At 59.4% G+C, this 20,020-nt stretch overlaps 2 protein-coding genes across 8 annotated transcripts in view; both read left to right on the top strand.

The window, feature by feature from the left end:
- The window catches only part of SPEG (striated muscle enriched protein kinase), a 51,456-nt gene extending 36,597 nt beyond the window's left edge, over window positions 1-14,859 (top strand). For 2 of the 7 annotated variants that reach the window (XM_032754398.2, XM_032754400.2), the window contains 19 exons: window positions 430-487; window positions 1,075-1,152; window positions 1,253-1,431; window positions 1,951-1,977; window positions 2,583-2,735; window positions 2,921-2,963; window positions 4,064-4,132; window positions 4,372-6,346; window positions 6,618-6,749; window positions 9,436-9,552; window positions 9,739-9,906; window positions 10,019-10,141; window positions 10,295-10,462; window positions 10,577-11,180; window positions 11,639-11,878; window positions 11,963-12,186; window positions 13,024-13,099; window positions 13,340-13,489; window positions 13,820-14,552. In XM_032754398.2, the coding sequence (XP_032610289.1) occupies window positions 430-487; window positions 1,075-1,152; window positions 1,253-1,431; window positions 1,951-1,977; window positions 2,583-2,735; window positions 2,921-2,963; window positions 4,064-4,132; window positions 4,372-6,346; window positions 6,618-6,749; window positions 9,436-9,552; window positions 9,739-9,906; window positions 10,019-10,141; window positions 10,295-10,462; window positions 10,577-11,180; window positions 11,639-11,878; window positions 11,963-12,186; window positions 13,024-13,099; window positions 13,340-13,489; window positions 13,820-14,012 (4,777 nt within the window). In that variant the 3' untranslated portion in view covers window positions 14,013-14,552. Of the gene's footprint in view, window positions 1-429; window positions 488-1,074; window positions 1,153-1,252; window positions 1,432-1,950; window positions 1,978-2,582; window positions 2,736-2,920; window positions 2,964-4,063; window positions 4,133-4,371; window positions 6,347-6,617; window positions 6,750-9,435; window positions 9,553-9,738; window positions 9,907-10,018; window positions 10,142-10,294; window positions 10,463-10,576; window positions 11,181-11,638; window positions 11,879-11,962; window positions 12,187-13,023; window positions 13,100-13,339; window positions 13,490-13,819 lie in introns of those variants that run through there. The other 5 variants (XM_032754396.2, XM_058438136.1, XM_032754397.2 and 2 more) reach the window with 5 other exon arrangements.
- A 2,507-nt stretch (window positions 14,860-17,366) lies between these two features.
- Window positions 17,367-19,527, top strand: SPEGNB (SPEG neighbor). Its single transcript, XM_032754395.2, has 5 exons — window positions 17,367-17,453; window positions 17,596-17,723; window positions 18,049-18,356; window positions 18,961-19,102; window positions 19,291-19,527. The coding sequence occupies exons 2-5, from the start codon at window positions 17,596-17,598 to the stop codon at window positions 19,427-19,429; spliced, it is 717 nt and encodes a 238-aa protein (XP_032610286.1). The 5' UTR covers window positions 17,367-17,453; the 3' UTR covers window positions 19,430-19,527.
- The last annotated feature ends 493 nt before the right edge of the window (window positions 19,528-20,020 follow it).

Below are 20,020 nucleotides of genomic sequence, written 5' to 3'. Positions count from 1 at the left end.
CTCAGCAAAATGACAAATTATTCCATGTCATGGACCTTCTAGGTCATTCTCAAATAGAGTCAAGAGGTGCCATCCAAAGTCAACAAAATTCTGCTGTAATTTGATCCCTAGAAATGCTTTACAGGGTGGGCAGGAGAGGAAATGTTATTCCTATGTTACTCCTGGGAGAACCTAGGCTCGGAGAGGTGAAGTGACTTGTATGAGATCCCATAGAAAGTGGGAGTTCAAGCAGGGATGACCCACCTGTGCCCTCAGAGGACAAGAGGTGGGGAGGGGGTACACGTGGAGGAGGGGAGAGACAGTCTCTGACTAGTATCAAGTCTTCTGTAAGGGGAAGGAGGACCCCACGCTGAACTGGGACCTGCCCTGAGCTCTGGGCTGGGCCGGGCAGTTGGCACTGGGCACTGTTCTCCTTGATCTGGGACGTAGCTGCACAGAGGAGCTGCTGGAGCGAATGGCCAGGAAACCCACCGTGTGTGAGTCTGAGGTGAGGGCAGTGGGTGGCAGGGGCCAGGTTGGGCACCAGCCTTCACCCACCTGAGCTTTGAGAACCAACAAATGGGTCCTGAGTGTGCCATCTGTGCCCACAGGAAGCCAGGGGTGGAGGTGGAGAGCACTGTTAGGCAGGCAGCAGAGTCCCCACCCAATGATACCAGACCCCCGTCTATCTGGGACTTGCTTGCGCTGTTCTCTCTAAATCTCAGCAAACCCACCCCAGCTCCTAACTGTTGTTTCCCACTCTTCATCACATAAATATCTGCCAAACATTTCTCCTGGAAGGAGCCCCACCTAGATTTTATTGATCTCACTGCAGCCCGGCCACGTCAGGCTGTACATGTTGTGCACTGCACAATTTTACTTATTACCATGCAATGGCTCCTCCCTATAATTGTGCTGTACCCTCCGGTGCATATGGTAGCCTTGGATCTTTGCAACCCCAAACCTGTGTTTCAGCCCCTTCCATGAACCATCTGAAGGCTACCCCACAGGCACAGCCTGACTGCTTGCCGCCCTGGAGGTGTTCAGACATACACCACCCTACCCCCACAGACTCTGGGCCCCCTGTTTCCACAGATCCGGGGCTATATGCGGCAGGTGCTAGAGGGAATACACTACTTGCACCAAAGCCACGTTCTGCACCTCGATGTCAAGGTGAGGTGGGGACTGGAGAGCAGACAACCCCTGTGGGAGCCAGGAGTGGAGCGTCCTTCCTTGTTCATTCGGCCCGCACACCTCGCCTTGTGTCTTCCAGCCTGAGAACCTGCTGGTGTGGGATGGTGCCGCGGGCGAAGAGCAGGTGCGGATCTGTGACTTTGGGAATGCCCAGGAGCTGACTCCAGGAGAGCCCCAGTACTGCCAGTATGGCACACCTGAGTTTGTAGCACCCGAGATTGTCAATCAGAGCCCCGTGTCTGGAGTCACTGACATCTGGTAAGGCTGGCATGCTAGGCTGGGTGGACCAGGGCAGCTGCCCTTGGGGCTGTGCTGGGGACGCGCTCACTGGCAGGGAGATTTACCGAGCCTGGATTCCTTCTGACGGTGGGCTGGAGGCATTTGCAGGGTCTCCTGCCCATGTTACTCCTTGCCCCTTGTGAGTCAGGGCTGCCCCATTCTCTCAAGGCCTCAGCCTTGTTAGTCCTTGACTCCTTGTCTGCCCTGGAAGCTGGGCCTTCCCCTCAGCAGCCAGCATGCCTCCTCCAGTGAGGCAGACATGGTCCCATTGGTTCCCTGGGCTTCCTGGGCCAGTCCTGCCATGACCCTGGACTTCTCCAGGCATATCTGGACCTGGGTTCAGGGTCCTCCCTGAAGAAGCCACTCCTGTGCCCGTTGTCCATGGCAGTGTTCCCAGGGAGGTAACAGCTCATTCAGGTCAGCAGTAGCAAAGAACTGCTCCCTTCCAGTCGGGGAGGGGGGGTGGTCCTCTTACCCATCACTGTCCTTTCCCTACAGGCCCGTGGGTGTTGTTGCCTTCCTCTGGTAAGGACCCCTCTGCAGTGTCCCAGCAGTCTCCTGGCAGGTCCACCCCTAACCTTTGCAGGGCTGCAGCCCACCCACTTCTCTTCCGCACCCCCCACTCCTTCTTGCACCGCAAGAAGCCTCATGTGCATGAAGGTGGACACCCCTGTCTGCATGCCCACACTCTGCTTGTCCCCACACCCCTCCGTAAGAGGTGAGCACCCTAGATGGAGAGAGCCCAGCGCAGGCTTAGGGCCACGGAGGCAGGGAACTCCTTGGCTCTGAGTGTCCAAAGCTTGGACTAGAAGGGAGTGGAGCTCAGGGTGGGCACATCCCCTTGGCACCGACTCTTCACTCATGGAGAGTCCACACTGGAGGAGGGATGGAACAGGTCCTCTAAAGCACAGGCCACTAGGCCCCAAGGCAGCACCACCTCCCTGCCCATCAGGGGGCTGGGGAGGGGACAGGGCAGGAGAGAGTCTGCAGCCTCACCTCTTACCCAGATTTGCCCAGCCTTTGTCATCCTCACAACCCCAGAGCCTCCATCTGTCTCCAGCCCTGTGCCCCCACTGGCATTCCTCTTTGTCCCTGCCTGCCCCTCATGACAGCCCTCTTCACCCCTGCAGTCTAACAGGAATCTCCCCGTTTGTTGGGGAAAATGACCGGACAACATTGATGAACATCCGAAACTACAACGTGGCCTTCGAGGAGACCACATTCCTGAGCCTGAGCAGGGAGGCCCGGGGCTTCCTCATCAAAGTGTTGGTGCAAGACCAGCTGTGAGTACAAGGCCCTGGGAGCCCCAACCTGCAGGGTCACCCTCATACCACCTGCCTGCTACTCCCCAACTCCTGCCCCTCGACATGCAAGCCCCCAACTCCTTAGGAGCCTTGTTTGCTCAAACAGTTATTGACTCACTGATGGCTGTATGATAAATCCCTTCTTAATCCTCATTCATTCACAGGAGACCTACCGCAGAGGAGACCCTAGAACATCCTTGGTTCAAAGTGAGTCTAGTCTGCAAAGTGGTGGCATAAAAGGTGGAGGGAGAGAGAATGTTACTAACAGCTCTATTTATTGAGTACCTACTGTGTGCAGTAACCACGTTAGGCATTGTATGTACATATGACCTATTAGCCTCACAATAGCTTTGCAAAGGAAGGCATTAGTCCCATTTTGTTGACAAGGAAACAGGCTCAAATCAGTGATGGAGTTGGGGGTATATATACTGGACTCCAGGGCATACATCTGGACGTCTCCATCCTGGGCGTCCTCAGTGGAGTTCTCCCCCATGCTTGAGACCAGACGCTGGTCTTCCTGACTTCTGTCTGTCCATGTCTGTCCTGCACTGGTCCCATACAGTAGCGTTGGAGGTGACCAGGCAAGCTCAGCCCCTTGGTTATGAGCTTCATGTGGGCAGGTTCTCGGTTCTCACTCATTCATCTTCAAACCCCAGTGCCTCAGGGCACAGTGCCAGGCATTGATGGGGTCTTGGGGATTTGGCGGGGGGGGTTCAGCAAATGAGTCTGGAAAGAGCGCCTGAATAAACTGTTCATGGAGGGTTGTGCCAGGTCACTTGAAGGCTGAGGTCATTCTGGTATCAGGAGTTGAATTAAGAGCCTTCTTTCTCAGACCGGAAATGAGCTCCAGAAGAGAGAGCCTGGGTGGGTAGCTGAGGGAAGCATCCGTTTTGGTCTGGACCACCAAGGCTCCAGATGTCTGGGGTGTTGGCCCTACATGGAGACAGAGGGGAGCTGGGGAGCCGGGGCCCAGGTAAGGGGCCTAAGAGCACAGGCCTCCCAGGGCAGCTGGTTTACCAGGACAGGGCCATGAGCCTTCGTGGAAGCTCAGAAGCCTCCCTCTGGGAGCCACCAGCTTCCTGCCTCTCCCCTGGGGGGTTCAGGGGATTTGTCCTTAGGTGTGCACCTTGGCTGTAGGCATTGTCCTGACAGACCCAAGGGGAAGGGGACCCCCAGGAGCCCAGACTCAGTGCTGCTCGATCCACTCTCTCCTGCCACCCTGCCCCATGGACTTTGTCTCTCTGTTGCCAAACCTGGAGGGTCTAGGTTGACAGCTTTTCCTCAAGCCCTCTTTCCTGGGTTTGCAGACTCAGGCAAAGGGCGCAGAGGTGAGCACAGATCACCTGAAGCTATTCCTCTCCCGGCGGAGGTGGCAGGTGAGTGTGGCAGGCCAGCCTCTGTGCTTTCCAGCTTCTCTCTAGCACTGCCTTCCCCCTCCTGTGGGCCTTCATCTCCTGCTCCTGTCTTCTCGCTTTCACTGGCTCCATGCCCAGCTTCCTGCCTGTTCCCTGACCCTGTGCATGCTCAGGCCTCTCCCCCAGGGCTGAGCTGGGCCTGGTGGGGACAATCCTGCCCCAGGGGTCCCTCAGGTCTGACTCCAGTACCCTGTCTCCAGCGCTCCCAGATCAGCTACAAATGCCACCTGGTGCTGCGCCCCATCCCCGAGCTGCTGCGGGCCCCCCCAGAGCGGGTGTGGGTGACCATGCCCAGAAGGCCACCCCCCAGTGGGGGGCTCTCATCCTCCTCGGATTCTGAAGAGGAAGAGCTGGAAGAGCTGCCCTCAGTGCCCCGCCCACTGCAGCCCGAGTTCTCCGGCTCGCGGGTGTCCCTCACGGACATTCCCACTGAGGATGAGGCCCTGGGGACCCCAGAGACTGGGGCTGCCACTCCCATGGACTGGCAGGAGCAGGGAAGGGCTCCCTCTCAGGACCAGGAGGCTCCCAGCCCAGAGGCCCTCCCCTCTCCAGGCCAGGAGCCCGCAGCTGGGGCTAGCCCCAGGCGGGGAGAGCTCCGCAGGGGCAGCTCGGCTGAGAGCGCCCTGCCCCGGGCCGGGCCGCGGGAGCCGGGCCGGGGCCTGCACAAGGCGGCGTCTGTGGAGCTGCCGCAGCGCCGGAGCCCCAGCCCGGGAGCCACCCGCCTGGCCCGGGGAGGCCTGGGTGAGGGCGAGTATGCCCAGAGGCTGCAGGCCCTGCGCCAGCGGCTGCTGCGGGCAGGCCCCGAGGAGGGAAAGGTCAGCGGCCTCAGGGGTCCCCTGCTGGAGAGCCTGGGGGGCCGTGCTCGGGACCCCCGGATGGCACGAGCTGCCTCCAGCGAGGCAGCGCCCCACCACCAGCCCCCACTCGAGAACCGGGGCCTGCAAAAGAGCAGCAGCTTCTCCCAGGGTGAGGCGGAGCCCCGGGGCCGGCACCGCCGAGCGGGGGCGCCCCTCGAGATCCCCGTGGCCAGGCTTGGGGCCCGTAGGCTACAGGAGTCTCCTTCCCTGTCTGCCCTCAGCGAGGCCCAGCCATCCAGCCCTGCACGGCCCAGCGGCCCCAAACCCAGTGCCCCTAAGTCTGCAGAACCTTCTGCCACCACACCCAGTGATGCTCCGCAGCCACCCGCACCCCAGCCTGCCCAAGACAAGGCCTCAGAGCCCAGGCCAGAACCAGTCCAAGCCTCCAAGCCTGCACCCCCCGCCGAGGCCCTAAAAACCTTAGCGCTGCCCCTCACACCCTATGCCCAGATCATTCAGTCCCTCCAGCTGTCAGGCCACGCCCAGGGCCCCCCGCAGGGCCCTGCCGCGCCGCCTTCAGAGCCCAAGCCCCACGCTGCTGTCTTTGCCAGGGTGGCCTCCCCACCTCCGGGAGCCCCCGAGAAGCGTGTTCCCTCAGCCGGGGGTCCTCCGGTGCTAGCCGAGAAAGCCCGAGTTCCCACGGTGCCCCCCAGGCCAGGCAGCAGTCTCAGCAGCAGCATCGAAAACCTGGAGTCGGAGGCCGTGTTCGAGGCCAAGTTCAAGCGCAGCCGCGAGTCGCCCCTGTCGCTGGGGCTGCGGCTGCTGAGCCGCTCGCGCTCGGAGGAGCGCGGCCCCTTTCGCGGAGCCGAGGAGGAGGATGGCATATACCGGCCCAGCCCGGCGGGGACCCCGCTGGAGCTGGTGCGACGGCCTGAGCGCTCGCGTTCCGTGCAGGACCTCAGGGCGGTCGGGGAGCCGGGCCTCGTCCGCCGCCTCTCGCTGTCACTGTCCCAGCGGCTGCGGCGGACCCCTCCCGCGCAGCGCCACCCGGCCTGGGAGGCCCGCGGCGGGGACGGAGAGAGCTCGGAGGGCGGGAGCTCGGCGCGGGGCTCCCCGGTGTTGGCGATGCGCAGGCGGCTGAGCTCCACCCTGGAGCGGCTGTCGAGCCGATTGCAGCGCAGCGGCAGCAGCGAGGACTCGGGGGGCGCGTCGGGCCGCAGCACGCCGCTGTTCGGACGGCTTCTCAGGGCCACGTCCGAGGGCGAGAGTCTGCGGCGCCTTGGCCTTCCGCACAACCAGTTGGCCGCCCAGGCCGGCGCCACAACGCCTTCCGCCGAGTCCCTGGGCTCCGAGGCCAGCGCCACGTCGGGTTCCTCAGGTGAGGAGGGGCAGGAGTAGGGCAGCAGGTGCCCAGGAGGGTGGAGTGCGCTGGAGAGAGGCTGTGGGAGGAGCAGAGGGCTGGGGACACCCACCAGGGGCAGGCTGAGGCCCCGAGGGTGGAATCAACAGGGCTGGAGGGGAGGAAAGCAGGAATGGCAGCAGGGCTGGGTGGGCTAGGTGATCCTTCTGGTTCTCTGGGCTGAGGGCTGCAGAAAGGTGGGAACTTGCTGGTACTGACAGCAAATACTCACGGGCCTGGGTCTTCACAGCCCCAGGGGAAAGCCGAAGCCGGCTCCGCTGGGGTTTCTCTCGGCCGCGGAAGGACAAGGGGTTATCGCCACCAAACCTCTCTGCCAGCGTCCAGGAGGCGTTGGGTCACCAGTACGTGCGCAGTGAGTCAGGTAATAGAGGCCTGCTGGGTGAGGACCCTCCTGCACTCCCGTACCCCCATCAGGAAGCAGTCATGGCTGGTGAGAGGTGGGCCACCTTGACAAGCCTAGTGGAAGGGGTCTGCTCAGACAACTATAACAATAGCAGTAGCTGCCATTCATTAGATAAGCTGACTGTTCTATTAAACACTTTACAAGCACTGCCTCATTCAATCCTGCAGCATTGTTTGGGAAATGTTAGTATCATTGTCTCTATTGTACAGGTGAGGAAACGGGCTTAGTGATGCTAAGGATCAGTCCAAGTCGCAGGGCTAGTAAGTGGAGCAGCTGAAGTTGGACTGTGTGACCTTCTGCAGCCAGGTCCCTGAAACAGCTTCAGGACACCATACTTATGTCTGTCTGGGGCTGGCCTCCTCTCTCCTGGGAGACCCTAGAATGTTTCTGTAACTGGCTGTACTTTTCAAGGAGCTCAAGATATAGGGCCCTCCTGCTCCCACAGTCCCCCTTTAGATGTGTGTGTGCTTGGGTGTGTACCCAAAGACACTCAATTTCTCTCCAGCCTAGAGGAACACGACCTGGATTGTGCCCCCTAAGTCTCCATTGCTCTGCAGCTCCGAACACCTGACTGCTCCTCCCTGACCCTTCTGCACAGAAAAGCAGCCTTCCGCGCTCTTTGCTAGCTCTTTGCCCTCTTCTGTTTCTCTGCCCGAGTGTCCTGGAGCTCCAGATAGGGAGGCATTCCCCACGTGGAGTTACCCCATCCCCCCGATAAAGGGGCATTACTCAAGGATGACAAGCAAAGGCTTCGGGAGGTTGGGGTTTCCAGGCCAGCATGCAGGAAAGGAGCGAGTCCATGAAGCCAGGCCACCAGTCCTGTTCTTCCCCCATTTCCTGGTAAAACTCAGAATAGAGTGGCTGTGGAGTCTTGCCTCAGCTGGGCTTATAGGGATTGTGTCCAGCCTTGGCCAGGGCAAAGGGGGCTGCACTGAGAGAAAAGGAAGGAGGGAAGGGCTGCTGGTGGGGAAGGGAGGGTGGAGAATGAGGGGGAAAGGAAGCGATCAGCCAGCAGAGAGGCCTGGGGACAGCTGATCCCTTTCCACCTGGGGCCTCCCTCCCGGCCCAGTTTTGCTTATACAGCTGATTTCCTGCCTAGGCAGTGTCCCCTTACCTCATCTTCTCCCTGTTGCCTGCAGAAACAAGGCTGTCCCAGTCCACTTTAACAACCAGGGCTGGCCCCTAGGAATGGGGGTGGGGCTGGCGGGGCTGGCAGGGCTGGGCCCGGATCACTTTCACCTCTGAGAGAGGTGGCCTCTCTCTCTCTCTCCCTGCTACCCAGTACCCTCACTTGGCCTGGAGGCAGCCATTGAGAAACTGTGTTCACATTGCCTTGTTGGAGCCTCAGTGTGGGACCCCTCCTTGGGGAGCATTGGGGTACAGCGGGAAGGGGGCACACTGCCATCCTGATCACCACACCTGCTGAGTACTCCTTTCCTGCCTGGCTCATCCCCACTCCCAGTCCCCCACAATTCTTCAGACAGGCAGCAGCTGGGGCTCCCAAGTCTCCTCAGCTTTCTCTGCCCAGGTGAATAAAATCCACCTCCAAGTCCTCCCCTATCCCCACCCTTCACCCACCACCCCCATGGCCGAACTGGGATTCTTCTAAAGGGACATTCCCAGGGATCATGCACTCAAATCCTCAGGGCACTAAGGAGGCACAGGCTGGCTACATTGGAGGAAGGAAAACTGGTCGCATCCCTAGCCCTGCGTGTGCACAGCCACCAGCTAGCTGTGAAGGCAGCTTCTCTGCTTTGCTGAAACAGCCTTTCTCTGGGGGTCTGCTCCAAGCTTCTCTGCTGGCCATATTATAGAGATAATGATAACAACAAGAAAAGTTAGTATTTATGATCAGTTACTCTATGGCAGACACTTTACATGCCTCGTAATTGTCACAGCAAGAATCCTGTGGGCGCGGTATTATTTTCCTTGATTTACAGATTAGAAATGGAGCTTCTGAGAGAGTAAATGACTTGCACAAGGTCAGGCAGATACTGTCTCTTGCCTCTTCAAAAGCTCTCACCACTTAATTGACCTGAAGTAGTATACAGAAGACCTACGACCCTGTCCCCGGATGGCAGGTGGGAAGAGGGGCCAGGAGGCCGACACGCTTCCAGGGTCTGCCCACAGTTTTCCTAGACTGCAGCTCTTTTGAGACTGCACATTCTGATAGAACGTTCTTCATTTGGTCCCATCTCAGCTCGGGTCACTAACTCATCTCAATTATCTTCTCACTTGCCCTATGGTGCCCCAGAGAGGGTGGGTCTTGTAGGATCTTAGCCATTATAGTTTTTCAGTATTTGTTTGCTTTTATTTTATTTAACAAATGCTTATAGACCACCTACTTAGTGCCAGGCCCTGCTCTAAGTGATTTACAAACCCATGACATAAGTAGCATCGTCAATAGTCAGTGCAAGGAAAAGGCAGTTCTCTGCACACAGTGAGGGCCTGGGGAAAGTGATGCTTGCCCCAAAGAAAACTATCGAAGGCACGGCGTGGGGTTCCACTTTCCACATCCGCCTGGGAAGAGACAAAGTTTCACGCTGCTTCCTGATGGCTGTTTGCAGGCCTTCTCCACTCCTCCCTCAGCAGTAAGTGGGCCAGGGTCCCTACAGACAGATGGCCGTCTCTGCTTTTCCTCCAGACTTCCCCCCAGTCTTCCACATCAAACTCAAGGACCAGGTGCTGCTGGAGGGGGAGGCAGCCACCCTGCTCTGCCTGCCAGTGGCCTGCCCTGCACCGCACATCTCCTGGATGAAAGGTAAGGAGACTCTGCCTCCCACAGAGAGGGAGGCCAGCAAGTGGCCCCGAGCCCAGGGGATGGGAGGGGCTAGGCCGGGGTGGGGACTGAGCACAGTTGGGGGGATGCTGGAATGGGGAGTGAGTGAGGGGGCCTGGATATGTGCTACCTCACTCAGCAGCTCCTCCTGCTCCTCCCTGTCCCCAGACAAGAAGTCCTTGAGGTCAGAGCCCTCGGTGATCATCGTGTCCTGCAAAGATGGGCGGCAGCTGCTCAGCATCCCCCGGGCGGGCAAGTGGCATGCCGGGCTCTATGAGTGCTCGGCCACCAACGTCCTGGGCAGCATCACCAGCTCCTGTACCGTGGCTGTGGCCCGTGAGCCTGGGGCAGGGCCTCAGGGGGGTAGTGATGGGGATGGCGGGACAGGGCTTGAGGGGCTCTTAGCTAGGGAGTAGGGGCTCACTGGGACTCTTCTTTCTCTTGCCAGGAGTCCCAGGAAAGCTAGCTCCTCCAGAGGTACCCCAGACCTACCAGGACACGGCGCTGGTGCTGTGGAAGCCAGGAGACAGCCGGGCACCTTGCACGTATACGCTGGAGCGGCGAGTGGATGGTGAGGATGGGGCAGCTGGAGGGTGCAGGGAGCAGCAGGGGGAGGGGAGAGGAGTCTGGTAAGGCCAGTGCCCTCCCAGGCTCCACAGATAGCACTGTGGGAGCTGGGGCTACCCCTTCTGTGACCTCAGCCCCTCCCTCATACTGCCTATAGGGGAGTCTGTGTGGCACCCTGTGAGCTCAGGCATCCCCGACTGTTACTACAACGTGACCCACCTGCCAGTTGGCGTGACTGTGAGGTTCCGTGTGGCCTGTGCCAACCGTGCTGGGCAGGGGCCCTTCAGCAACCCTTCTGAGAAGGTCTTTGTCAGGGGTACTCAAGGTCAGTGCAATAGTGTGGGGTGGGAGGAGGAAGGGGGCCCTGAGCCTAGGGTTCTTGTGGAGCACCATGGCCTTGCCCCAAGGCACCACGGTAATGATTTTCTCTCTCTCTTAGATTCTTCAGCTGTGCCATCTGCTACCAACCAAGAAGCCCCTGTCACCTCAGGGCCAGCCAGGGCCCCGCCTCCTGACTCTCCTACCTCACTGGCCCCACCCCTAGCTCCTGCTGCCCCCCCACCCCCGTCAGTCACTGTCAGCCCCTCATCTCCCCCCACATCCCCCAGCCAGGCCTTGTCCTCACTCAAGGCTGTGGGTCCACCACCCCAAACCCCTCCACGAAGACACAGGGGCCTGCAGGCTGCCCGGCCAACAGAGCCCACCCTACCCAGTACCCACGTCACCCCAAGTGAGCCCAAGTCTTTCGTCCTTGATACTGGGACCCCGACCCCAGCCTCCACTCCTCAAGGGGTTAAACCAGTGTCTTCCTCTACTCCTGTGTATGTGGTGACTTCCTTTGTGTCTGCACCACCAGCCCCTGAGCCCCCAGCCCCTGAGCCCCCTCCTGAGCCTACCAAGGTGACTGTGCGGGGCCTCAGCCCAGCCAAGGAGGTGGTCAGTTCCCCTGGGAGCAGTCCCCGAAGCTCTCCCAGGCCTGAGGGTACCACTCTTCGACAGGGCCCCCCTCAGAAACCCTACACCTTCCTGGAGGAGAAAGCCAGGCAAGCAGGGCTGGGGAAGGGGAGAGGACAGAGGGGAGTGGGCCAAATGTCTGTAGCACATGGCTTCGGAGAGAAGACCAGACTGTCCTGGCTGGGGTGGGGGGAGGTGCTGAGACCTGGGTTATTAGAATGATTGAGTTTAAATATGCCAGACACTGCACTGCGTGCTTTAGCCATATGATCTCATCAAATCTTCACAACTCTGAGAGACACTGCGCTATTAGCATCACCCATTTCACAGGTGGTTAGAGAAGCTATGGGATTTACCTAAGGTACAGAGCCAGTGAGTGGCGAAGCTGGGACTCCAACCCTGGTTTCTAGGATTGAACTCTGGAGCCCACACTGGAACCACTGCATTCTTGTCCCTAGGGGTCCCTGCTCTCCTCCATTAGTCCTCACTATGGAAGTGTCCCCCTCCTCTCCTCTGAGCCTGTGGTGTCCCTCCCCCCGACAAACAGGGGCCGCTTTGGTGTTGTGCGAGCGTGCCGGGAGAACGCCACGGGGCGAACGTTCGTGGCCAAGATTGTGCCCTATGCTGCCGAGGGCAAGCGGCGGGTCCTGCAGGAGTACGAGGTGCTGCGGACCCTGCACCACGAGAGGATCATGTCCCTGCATGAGGCCTACATCACCCCTCGGTACCTCGTGCTCATTGCTGAGAGCTGCGGGAACCGGGAACTCCTCTGTGGGCTCAGTGACAGGTAGCTGGGCGTTCTGGGGGAGTAGGGAGGAAGAGGTAGGGGAGGCTGGGCCGGGTATCATCTGCTCCACCCCTGCCCTCCCAGGTTCCGGTATTCCGAGGACGACGTGGCCACTTACGTGGTGCAGCTGCTACAAGGCCTGGACTACCTCCACGGCCGCCACGTGCTCCACCTAGACATCAAGCCAGACAACCTGCTGCTGGCCCCTGACAACGCCCTCAAGATCGTGGACTTTGGCAGTGCCCAGCCCTACAACCCCCAGGCCCTTAGGCCCCTTGGCCACCGCACGGGCACGCTGGAGTTCATGGGTGAGGGGACCAGCTGCCAGCCAGGGTGGGGACAGGGCACTGCCAGAGAGGCAGCAGCCAGGGCTCACCCCACTTCACTTACATATGTGCCACTTATTGAGTGATTACTGTATGCAAGCAATGAACAAAGTATGTGGATTGATCTTTACAATAACCCTGGAGTGTGGCATAATATTAGCCCCCTTTTACAGATGAGGAAACTGAGGTGTACTGATGTTAAGGATTTGTGCAATCAGACAATTATAAATGCTAGCGGCAGGATTCGCTACAGCCAAAAAGACAGGAGAATCAATTATTATTTTATTTAAATAAGGAGAACCAGCTACCATCGAGCAACCTGCTAAATGCTTGACATTCATGATCTCTCTTCCTTAGTGTGGTTCTACAGGCCACACTTTATGAATGAGGCTATGGAGAGCCAGGCAGGTTTAATAAATCGCCCAGGGTCCCATAGCTAGAAGGGGCAGGTCCGGGATTAGAGCCAGCCAGGCTGATTCTGAAGGCTTTTAATCTTGGTGTCAGCCACACTCTTTGTGAATGGGAGCCATACCTTGGAGCTGATCCAAGGGAGCTTGTCACCCTGCTTCTCAGCCCCTCTGGAGTTCTGGGGACCCTGCCACTTTGTGCCAGGGTTAATTCCTCAGGTGTCCCATATGTCTCTTGGGGTATGTCACCACCTCTATCTTGCCTACTGGCCTTCAGGGCCTGCCACTCTGGTCATTCCCATGGTCTGGTGACCTGGACATTGTCCTGCTGCTCAAGCACCTAGGGACCTCCCCCGCCCCCACTTCCCTGCCACCAGGAAGCTGGGTCATCTTGGCCTCTGTCTCCTGTCAGCTCCAGAGATGGTGAAGGGAGAACCCATCGGCTCTGCCACGGACATCTGGGGAGCGGGTGTGCTCACTTACATTATGTGAGTGTCCCCTACCCCGCCGCAGCCCTCTCTGCCCACACAGTGAGCTCCGGACTCACCTTCTGCTGACGCCCTCTCCCCCGTGCCCCACCTCCCCTGTACACATATCCACACTGCACACTCACACTCAGGTGCACAGTAGCACGGCCCTGAGCACTGTGCACCCAACACTAATGTCCTTCTGGGTCTGGGTGTTGGCCTCCAGTCTGCATATGTCAATCAAGCTATCTTCCCCAACAGGCTCAGTGGGCGCTCCCCGTTCTATGAGCCAGACCCCCAGGAAACGGAGGCTCGGATTGTGGGTGGCCGCTTTGATGCCTTCCAGCTATACCCCAACACATCCCAGAGTGCCACCCTCTTCTTGCGAAAGGTCCTCTCAGTACATCCCTGGTGAGTGAGCCCCACACCTGCCATCCCCCAGTGTTACCTGCCCCTGGCCCGGCCTGTGCCAGAGGTCTCCCAGCTCCTCCCCTGCTCCTAGGAAGAAGTCTGCTGCTTCTACTAAATGGTCATACTACTACCATTTAAAGCCCGAGGCAGCCCCGTGCAAGGCAGAATCACTGTCCCCATTCCAGAGATTGGGGAATTGAGCTCTTGAGCTGCCCAAGATACACACATAGGGGTGGATCCAGGATTGGGACATGGGTCTGCGGGAGGACAGAGCCCCGGCAGCTCCCAGAGCTTCCTTCCAGGCTCATCATCCCTGGCTCTGCCTGGCAGGAGCCGGCCCTCCCTGCAGGACTGCCTGGCCCACCCATGGTTGCAGGACGCCTACCTGATGAAGCTGCGCCGCCAGACGCTCACCTTCACCACCAACCGGCTCAAGGAGTTCCTGGGCGAGCAGCGGCGGCGCCGGGCTGAGGCTGCCACCCGCCACAAGGTGCTGCTGCGCTCCTACCCTGGCGGCCCCTAGAGGCACACGGACCACAGCCAGGCCTCGGGCTTCAACTGGGGTTCCCACCAATGCCACGGGACATTCCAGGGCCCACGCTGAGCCAGGCGGGCCTGGGGCTTTGGTTACCACCAGCAGCAACATCTGGCCGGGCTCTTACCTCATAGACCTTCAAGGACAGAGACCCCAGGGCCTCGACCTGATGCCACCCCAGGCCAAAGCCAGAGTGGGAGACCCATTGGCCAGGCTGGGCAGGGTGGGAACAGGCAGAGGGACAAGAGGGGAATGGGGAAGTGGAGAGGAAAAGAAGTCGAGGTACAGGAAGGGGGAGGCTCTAGGAAGGTTCTGGGCTGGGGGTCAGTGCATCTCAGGGAGAACCAAGGAAGGTGGGCATGGCTGGAAAGGAGGAAAAGGAAGGAGTCCCGGGTGTCAGGGCAGTGGGCTGGGAGTCAGTGTGGCAAAGCGGGGGCAGGACACAGATACAGTGGCAGGGGCCCAGGGCCGGGACGTGAGAGAAGGCAGTGAGGCGGCGGAGGGAGAAGAGAGGACTCAGCTGGAGGTGGGGTGGGTCAGCTGTGAGCATCCCTCAGAGGAGAAACGTGGAGAGCTGGAGGCCAGCGGTCACTCACACTCGCTCTCTCCTCCTGTCCAGTGGATACAGCCCCAGGCGCTCTCTGCTGGCCCAAAGATGTCCCCACTGCCCCTCCATGGCCTTTGGCCTTCTTCCCATTCGTATTTATTTATTTATTGACTTTTATGAAGTTTCCCCTTCCATCCGATCCCTACTGCCCATGTTGTCCTGACCATCCCTCCCAGCCATCCAGCTGTCTGTCTGTCTGTCACAAAGAAATAAAAATGGCAAGCAGCATAACCTCTGTGTCTATTGGGAGGGATGGCTGGAGGGGAAGATGGCTGGTGAGGGGTGAGTCCAGGACAGGGGCATTTAGCCCTCTCTGGGCATTCCCCAACACATACATTCAGGAATATACCAGCTAGCACTTTGGGTCCTTCCAACCCCCTCCCCTGACCCTCCTGGCCCCTTGCCTCTCCTTATTCCTGGAGGGAGGGGAGACTGTGGTCTGCTTCTCCCCTTGCAGTTTCCGGAATGCTGGCAGATCCACTGAACCCCCGCAACCAGGCTCTGGTAGCCCCCACCTCTTGTCACATGTTCCCTCATCACAATGTAGGGGATGCTGGGCTCTGAAATAGGCCAGCCCTCACCCCAATCCTGGCTCAGCCTCATTCACTCTGCCCAGAAGACAGGCAGGAGCTCTGGTCCTGACCCCTGGAGCAGAGTGGGTTTCATCCTAATGGTTGGCGAGAGTAGGTAGTGTGAGGAGCTGCAGAAGAAACCAGGACAGGGAGGCTAAGGTGGCTGGATCACCTGAGGTCAGGAGTTCAAGACCAGCCTGGCCAACATGATGAAACCCTGTCTCTACTAAAAATACAAAAATTAGCCAGGCGTGGTGGTGCACACCTGTAATCTCAGCTATTCAGGAGGCTGAGGCAGGAGAATCGCTTAAACCTGGGAGGTGGAGGTTGCAATGAGCCAAGATTGCACCACTGCACTCCAGCCTGGGTGACAGAGCGAGACTCCATCTCAAAAAGAAACACTAGGACAGGCCCACACCCCTCGCCCTCCACGTCACAGCACAAATCAGAGCACATGGAGAGCACCAGCTGGGAGTGCTCTGGTCTGCTGTGTCCAACATTTTCCTAGGGCTGAGGGGACACACCAGCCTGGACCTTCTTGTCCACATGGCAAGTTAGGAGGTCTGCTGGGTGCTAAAGCACCTCAATTCTAGCCACACCCCTGCAGTGCCATAGAATGGTCACTGGGACCTAGGACTGAGCTGCCCTGCCCTGAGGTTGGGGACGAGGGGTTGGGGGGTTGGCAGGGACCCAGATCTCCTTGCCTCCAGAGGAAATGTTCCCCTCATCCCCACCTTCAAAATTCTGTTCTTGGCAAAGTAAAAGGAACAAAGCCTCTGACCAGGGGAGAGAGAGTTGACACTGCTGTGTTTCTGATGGAGGTTGAGGGCCCCTTGGCTCCAGCTCAGACAACCCTTTTGCCCAGCCCAGCCCAGCTTCTCTAGCTTCTCAGAACCCCAGGGAAGAGGCAAGCCCCATCATCATAAAATAACAGGATGTTAAAGCCAGCTGGAAGGGACCAGAACGACACCTTGCCTACCTGTCATTTTAGCGATGAAGATATACAGTTTGCCTGTGAGAATCTCCAATCCCCTACACACTGCAAGTGTTTTGTATAAAAATGAGGTGCCTGAACTCATATCTTGATAAATGGTAAAATTCCTCTCCCGTCCCCCCTCTGATCTTGAGCTCCCTTCCCATCTCCATTGGAAATGGCATGTGAACTGCTTGTTCCAAACCCAGAGGAGCAAAGGTAATTTATGTCAGCCGAGCTATGTCAAAATTGCTCTGATCAAAAGGTGACAGTGCCCCCATACTAGGGCGGGTAGTTCCAATGAATGGAAGCAATGCTTCTTCCCGGTGCCCGGCCTGGGCAGACTGGCCTCCAGGCAATCCCCAGAGGGGTTAACTGAACCCCTTCACCCCAGGTGGTCTGATGCCCCTATGCACCAATTTATGCCCCCAAAAAGGCATTGGGCAGACCTAGGGTTGGGGCCAGTAGTGGTGCTAATCTCCAAGGACAATGCAGTCTAAACAGCCCCTACCATGTGACATCGAGGGGAGTGAGTGGGGATGGGGAAGGCATGGAGGGGCTGCTATTCTCAAAAATTTTTCCCATCCCCGCCCGGTTTATCTCAGTTTACCGCCAGGGGGCACAGTGTGGAAGTGACAACCCTGGACTCCTGGGGTTGGGGGTAAGGGAAGAGTAAGGAGCTTCTGGATTGGTCTTGACAGCCACGTGGCCCTGTTGCCATTAGCTGTAGGGGCCCTGAGGCCCAAGCCCGATGCTACTCTGGCTTTATTCAGGGACACCCCCAAAACACTCAAACCCCTTAACCAACAGGGTGTGTTGTCTCACTATCCAGAGCCCAACCTGAGTGAAAAGCTGCCCCAGCAGGAAGCTGGATCTCTTGTCAGCTAGGGGCTGAATCTGGTCCTCCTGGGAGTTGGATGGATACCCTCTGCCCTGAGAGGGGACAGGGCAGCATCCAGCTGTCCAGCTGTCCAGGTGCTGACGGGAGGTGCACCTCAGAGCCGCTCGGGTTTCCCCCCACGGGCCTAGCCCAGCGGCTGAGCCAGCATCCCAGGCATCCGCAGGCTAAATAAAGAAACTGCCTGAGTCAGAGGGAGGTGGATGGGGTCCCGGGGGGCTTGGGGCAACCACGCCAAACAAGGCAAGGAGGGGAGCGATGTATAAAACCAGGCCCAGGGCTGAGCACCTGCCTGCACCCCTGCTGTGCCATCCAGAAGGGCTCTGTGCTGCCTGCAATCCAGCCAGTCGACTCAAGTCCCTAGGTCAACCCCTCCACGGTGAGTCCGATCCTCAGAGAAGCCGCAGACACCCCCATTCCTCTACCCCCCTGAATGTTCTGACCAGGGAGGAAAAGGTGGGAGCTGAAGGTGGGAGCCTCTGTCTCAGCCTGGACCCCCATATTTGTCACCCACTCCCCAGATGTCTAAAGCAGCTCCTGCCAAAAAGCCAGTGGCTGCGGCCCCACCTCCTGGATGTACCCTGGACATCAATGACCCACAGGTCCAGAGTGCCGCCATTCGCATCCAGGCCTCTTACCGGGGCCACAGGTGAGAGGGAACCCCGGAGCCCTGTGGAGGAAGGGAGCTGCAGAGAGCGCATTCTTGAATGGGGTTTGGGTAAGGGCTGAGCAGCGTCAGGAGCCTTTAGAATGAGTGGTCTTAGGGGAAGGGTCGTTAATGAGGTATGGAGGAGTGGCCGGCAGGAATGCATCATCCTATCAGGGCAGCAGTTAAGGAGCAGTCCTCTTCCCTACCAAGCCACACGTTTAGGGGTCTGGCGGGCCCAGGGGGCAGGTAGGAGATGGTGCGCTCGCTAAGGGCTGTGGCTGGGCCTGTCTTGGGAGCTCTGGGCCCTGACTTGGCCCGCGGGTAGGTCCCGGAAGGAGCTGCGGGAGAAGGGGCCGCCGCGGGTGCTGGAGCCGCTGAAGGACGTGGTGCTGATCGAGGGCAGCGCGGCCAAGCTCACTTGCCGCATTTCGGCTTTCCCGGACCCATTCATCCGCTGGAGTAAGGACGGCAAGGAGCTACGTGACGGGCCCAAGTACCGCTATGTCTTCGAGGACCCTGACGTGGTGGCACTGGTGGTACGCGACGGCGAGCTGGCAGACCTGGGCCAGTACAGCATCAACGTCACCAACCCCTTCGGCCAGTGCTCTGACTCGGCCCGCATCCTCGTGGAAGGTACGCGTGCCCCGGGCTCAGCGCCAGGGCGCAGACCAGCACCACTCAGCCAGAGCCCGCAGCCCTGTCCAGCTGCGCGTGTTTACCTCTGGGCCTAGCTACAGGGTCCCCGCCAGCCCAGCTCTGGGCACGGCCTGGGGCGCATCGCCGCGCCAGCCAAGTGCGTCCTTCCCTACCTTGGGATCCAGCTCCACCCGGGCTGAGCAGTCAGCTGTAGGCTTCCATCACGCGGCTCCGAGTCCCCAAGGTCACACAGCAAGCCAGAGGCAGAGCCAGGGTTGGACCCGGGTCTTCTGGCTCCCAACTCTGGGCAATTTCCACTACCCGGAGCGGTCTCTGAGGCACCGCGAGATGTGTGAACATTCAGGGGCTTTCGCCCGCCTTATCTCTCTTGATCCTCTATTCGACCCCGAGAAGCAGGAGAGGCAGGGATAAGTCCCTTTAACAGCTAAGGAGATGAAACCAGAGAGGCTAATGATTTGCTCAACGTCACACTGCGAGTTTAAACGCATCTGTATTTAGTGCCGGGTATTAGCTGGTGAGGTGATGCCCTGCCTCATCTCCCGGTCCTTCACGGAGTTTCGCTCCCCTTTCCTTCCGCTAGTCCCGGCGAAGATTCAAAAGGGACCCGACAACACTAAGGCGCGCAAAGGCACCACCGTGACGCTGACTGCGGAGATCCTAGGAGAGCCTGCGCCCGACGTGGGCTGGACCAAGGACGGGGAGGACATCGAGGAGGATGACAGGCGAGGGCCGGGACCTGTGGCACGGGCAGGGCATGGGGTTGGAACCTGGCTAGGACTGAGCCCAGAAATCTGGCTGGAGTGACGGGGCGGGGACTGGGCGGCGAGGAACAGAGCTGGCTAAGGAGCCCGGTCCAGTGCGCCCGTGTACTGACCACGGCTCCGCCCTCCTCCCCGCCGCCCCTCCGCAGGGTGTTCTTCGAGATCGGCAGCACCACCACGACGCTGACCATTCGCCGGGCCACGCCCCAGGACAGCGGCAAGTACGAGGTGTACGTGGAGAACAGCCTGGGCATGGACCAGAGCTTCGCTCGCGTGGACGTGGCCTGAACGGCACCCCCGGACCTTCCGCCCTGGCGCCGAGCCCGGGGGTGGTGGGACCCACAGCCCTCCTCCAGCTTGCTTAATAAAGCTGCTCTCTGACCCTCCGCGTCTGTCCTGCTCTTCCGCGTCGCCATTCCCTCTCCCCCGCACCCGCGCCCACACGTATTCCAGACCCCCACGCCAAGGTCACAGCCTGTTGGAGTCACAGGGAGTTCCGGAGAGCGCCTAGCGCCGTGCTGCATTTCAGACAGTCAAACTGATAGAGTTGCCCTCGCCGTCCAAGGCGCCCTGACTTCCCAGGGGTACCGGCGGCTGGGCCCGGGACTCCGCCTTCTCCTCTTTTGCGCGCCTCCAGCCCCAGCCCCTCGTGGCTGTTTGCCCCTGGCTCCGCCCCTTCCAGGGCTGGCCACAACCCCCTGCTGTCCTTAGTCCCGTTTTCCTCTGGGACCCAGTTCCTCACTTCGGCTGCCGCCCCGAGACCCATTCCCCAACAGCTGGGGTCCCAGTCTTAAGTTCCAGGTTGTGCTTCTCAGGCCCCACCCTTCTTCGCATTTAACCCCGCCCCGCGATCCCTTGGTCACGTCCCCGGACTTCAGC

The sequence above is a fragment of the Hylobates moloch genome, unplaced genomic scaffold, assembly GCF_009828535.3.
Source record: "Hylobates moloch isolate HMO894 unplaced genomic scaffold, HMol_V3 SCAFFOLD_1, whole genome shotgun sequence".
NCBI lineage: Eukaryota > Metazoa > Chordata > Mammalia > Primates > Hylobatidae > Hylobates > Hylobates moloch.
The sequence above is the reverse complement of the archived record's forward strand: the minus strand, read 5'-3'. Positions and strand labels throughout refer to the sequence as shown.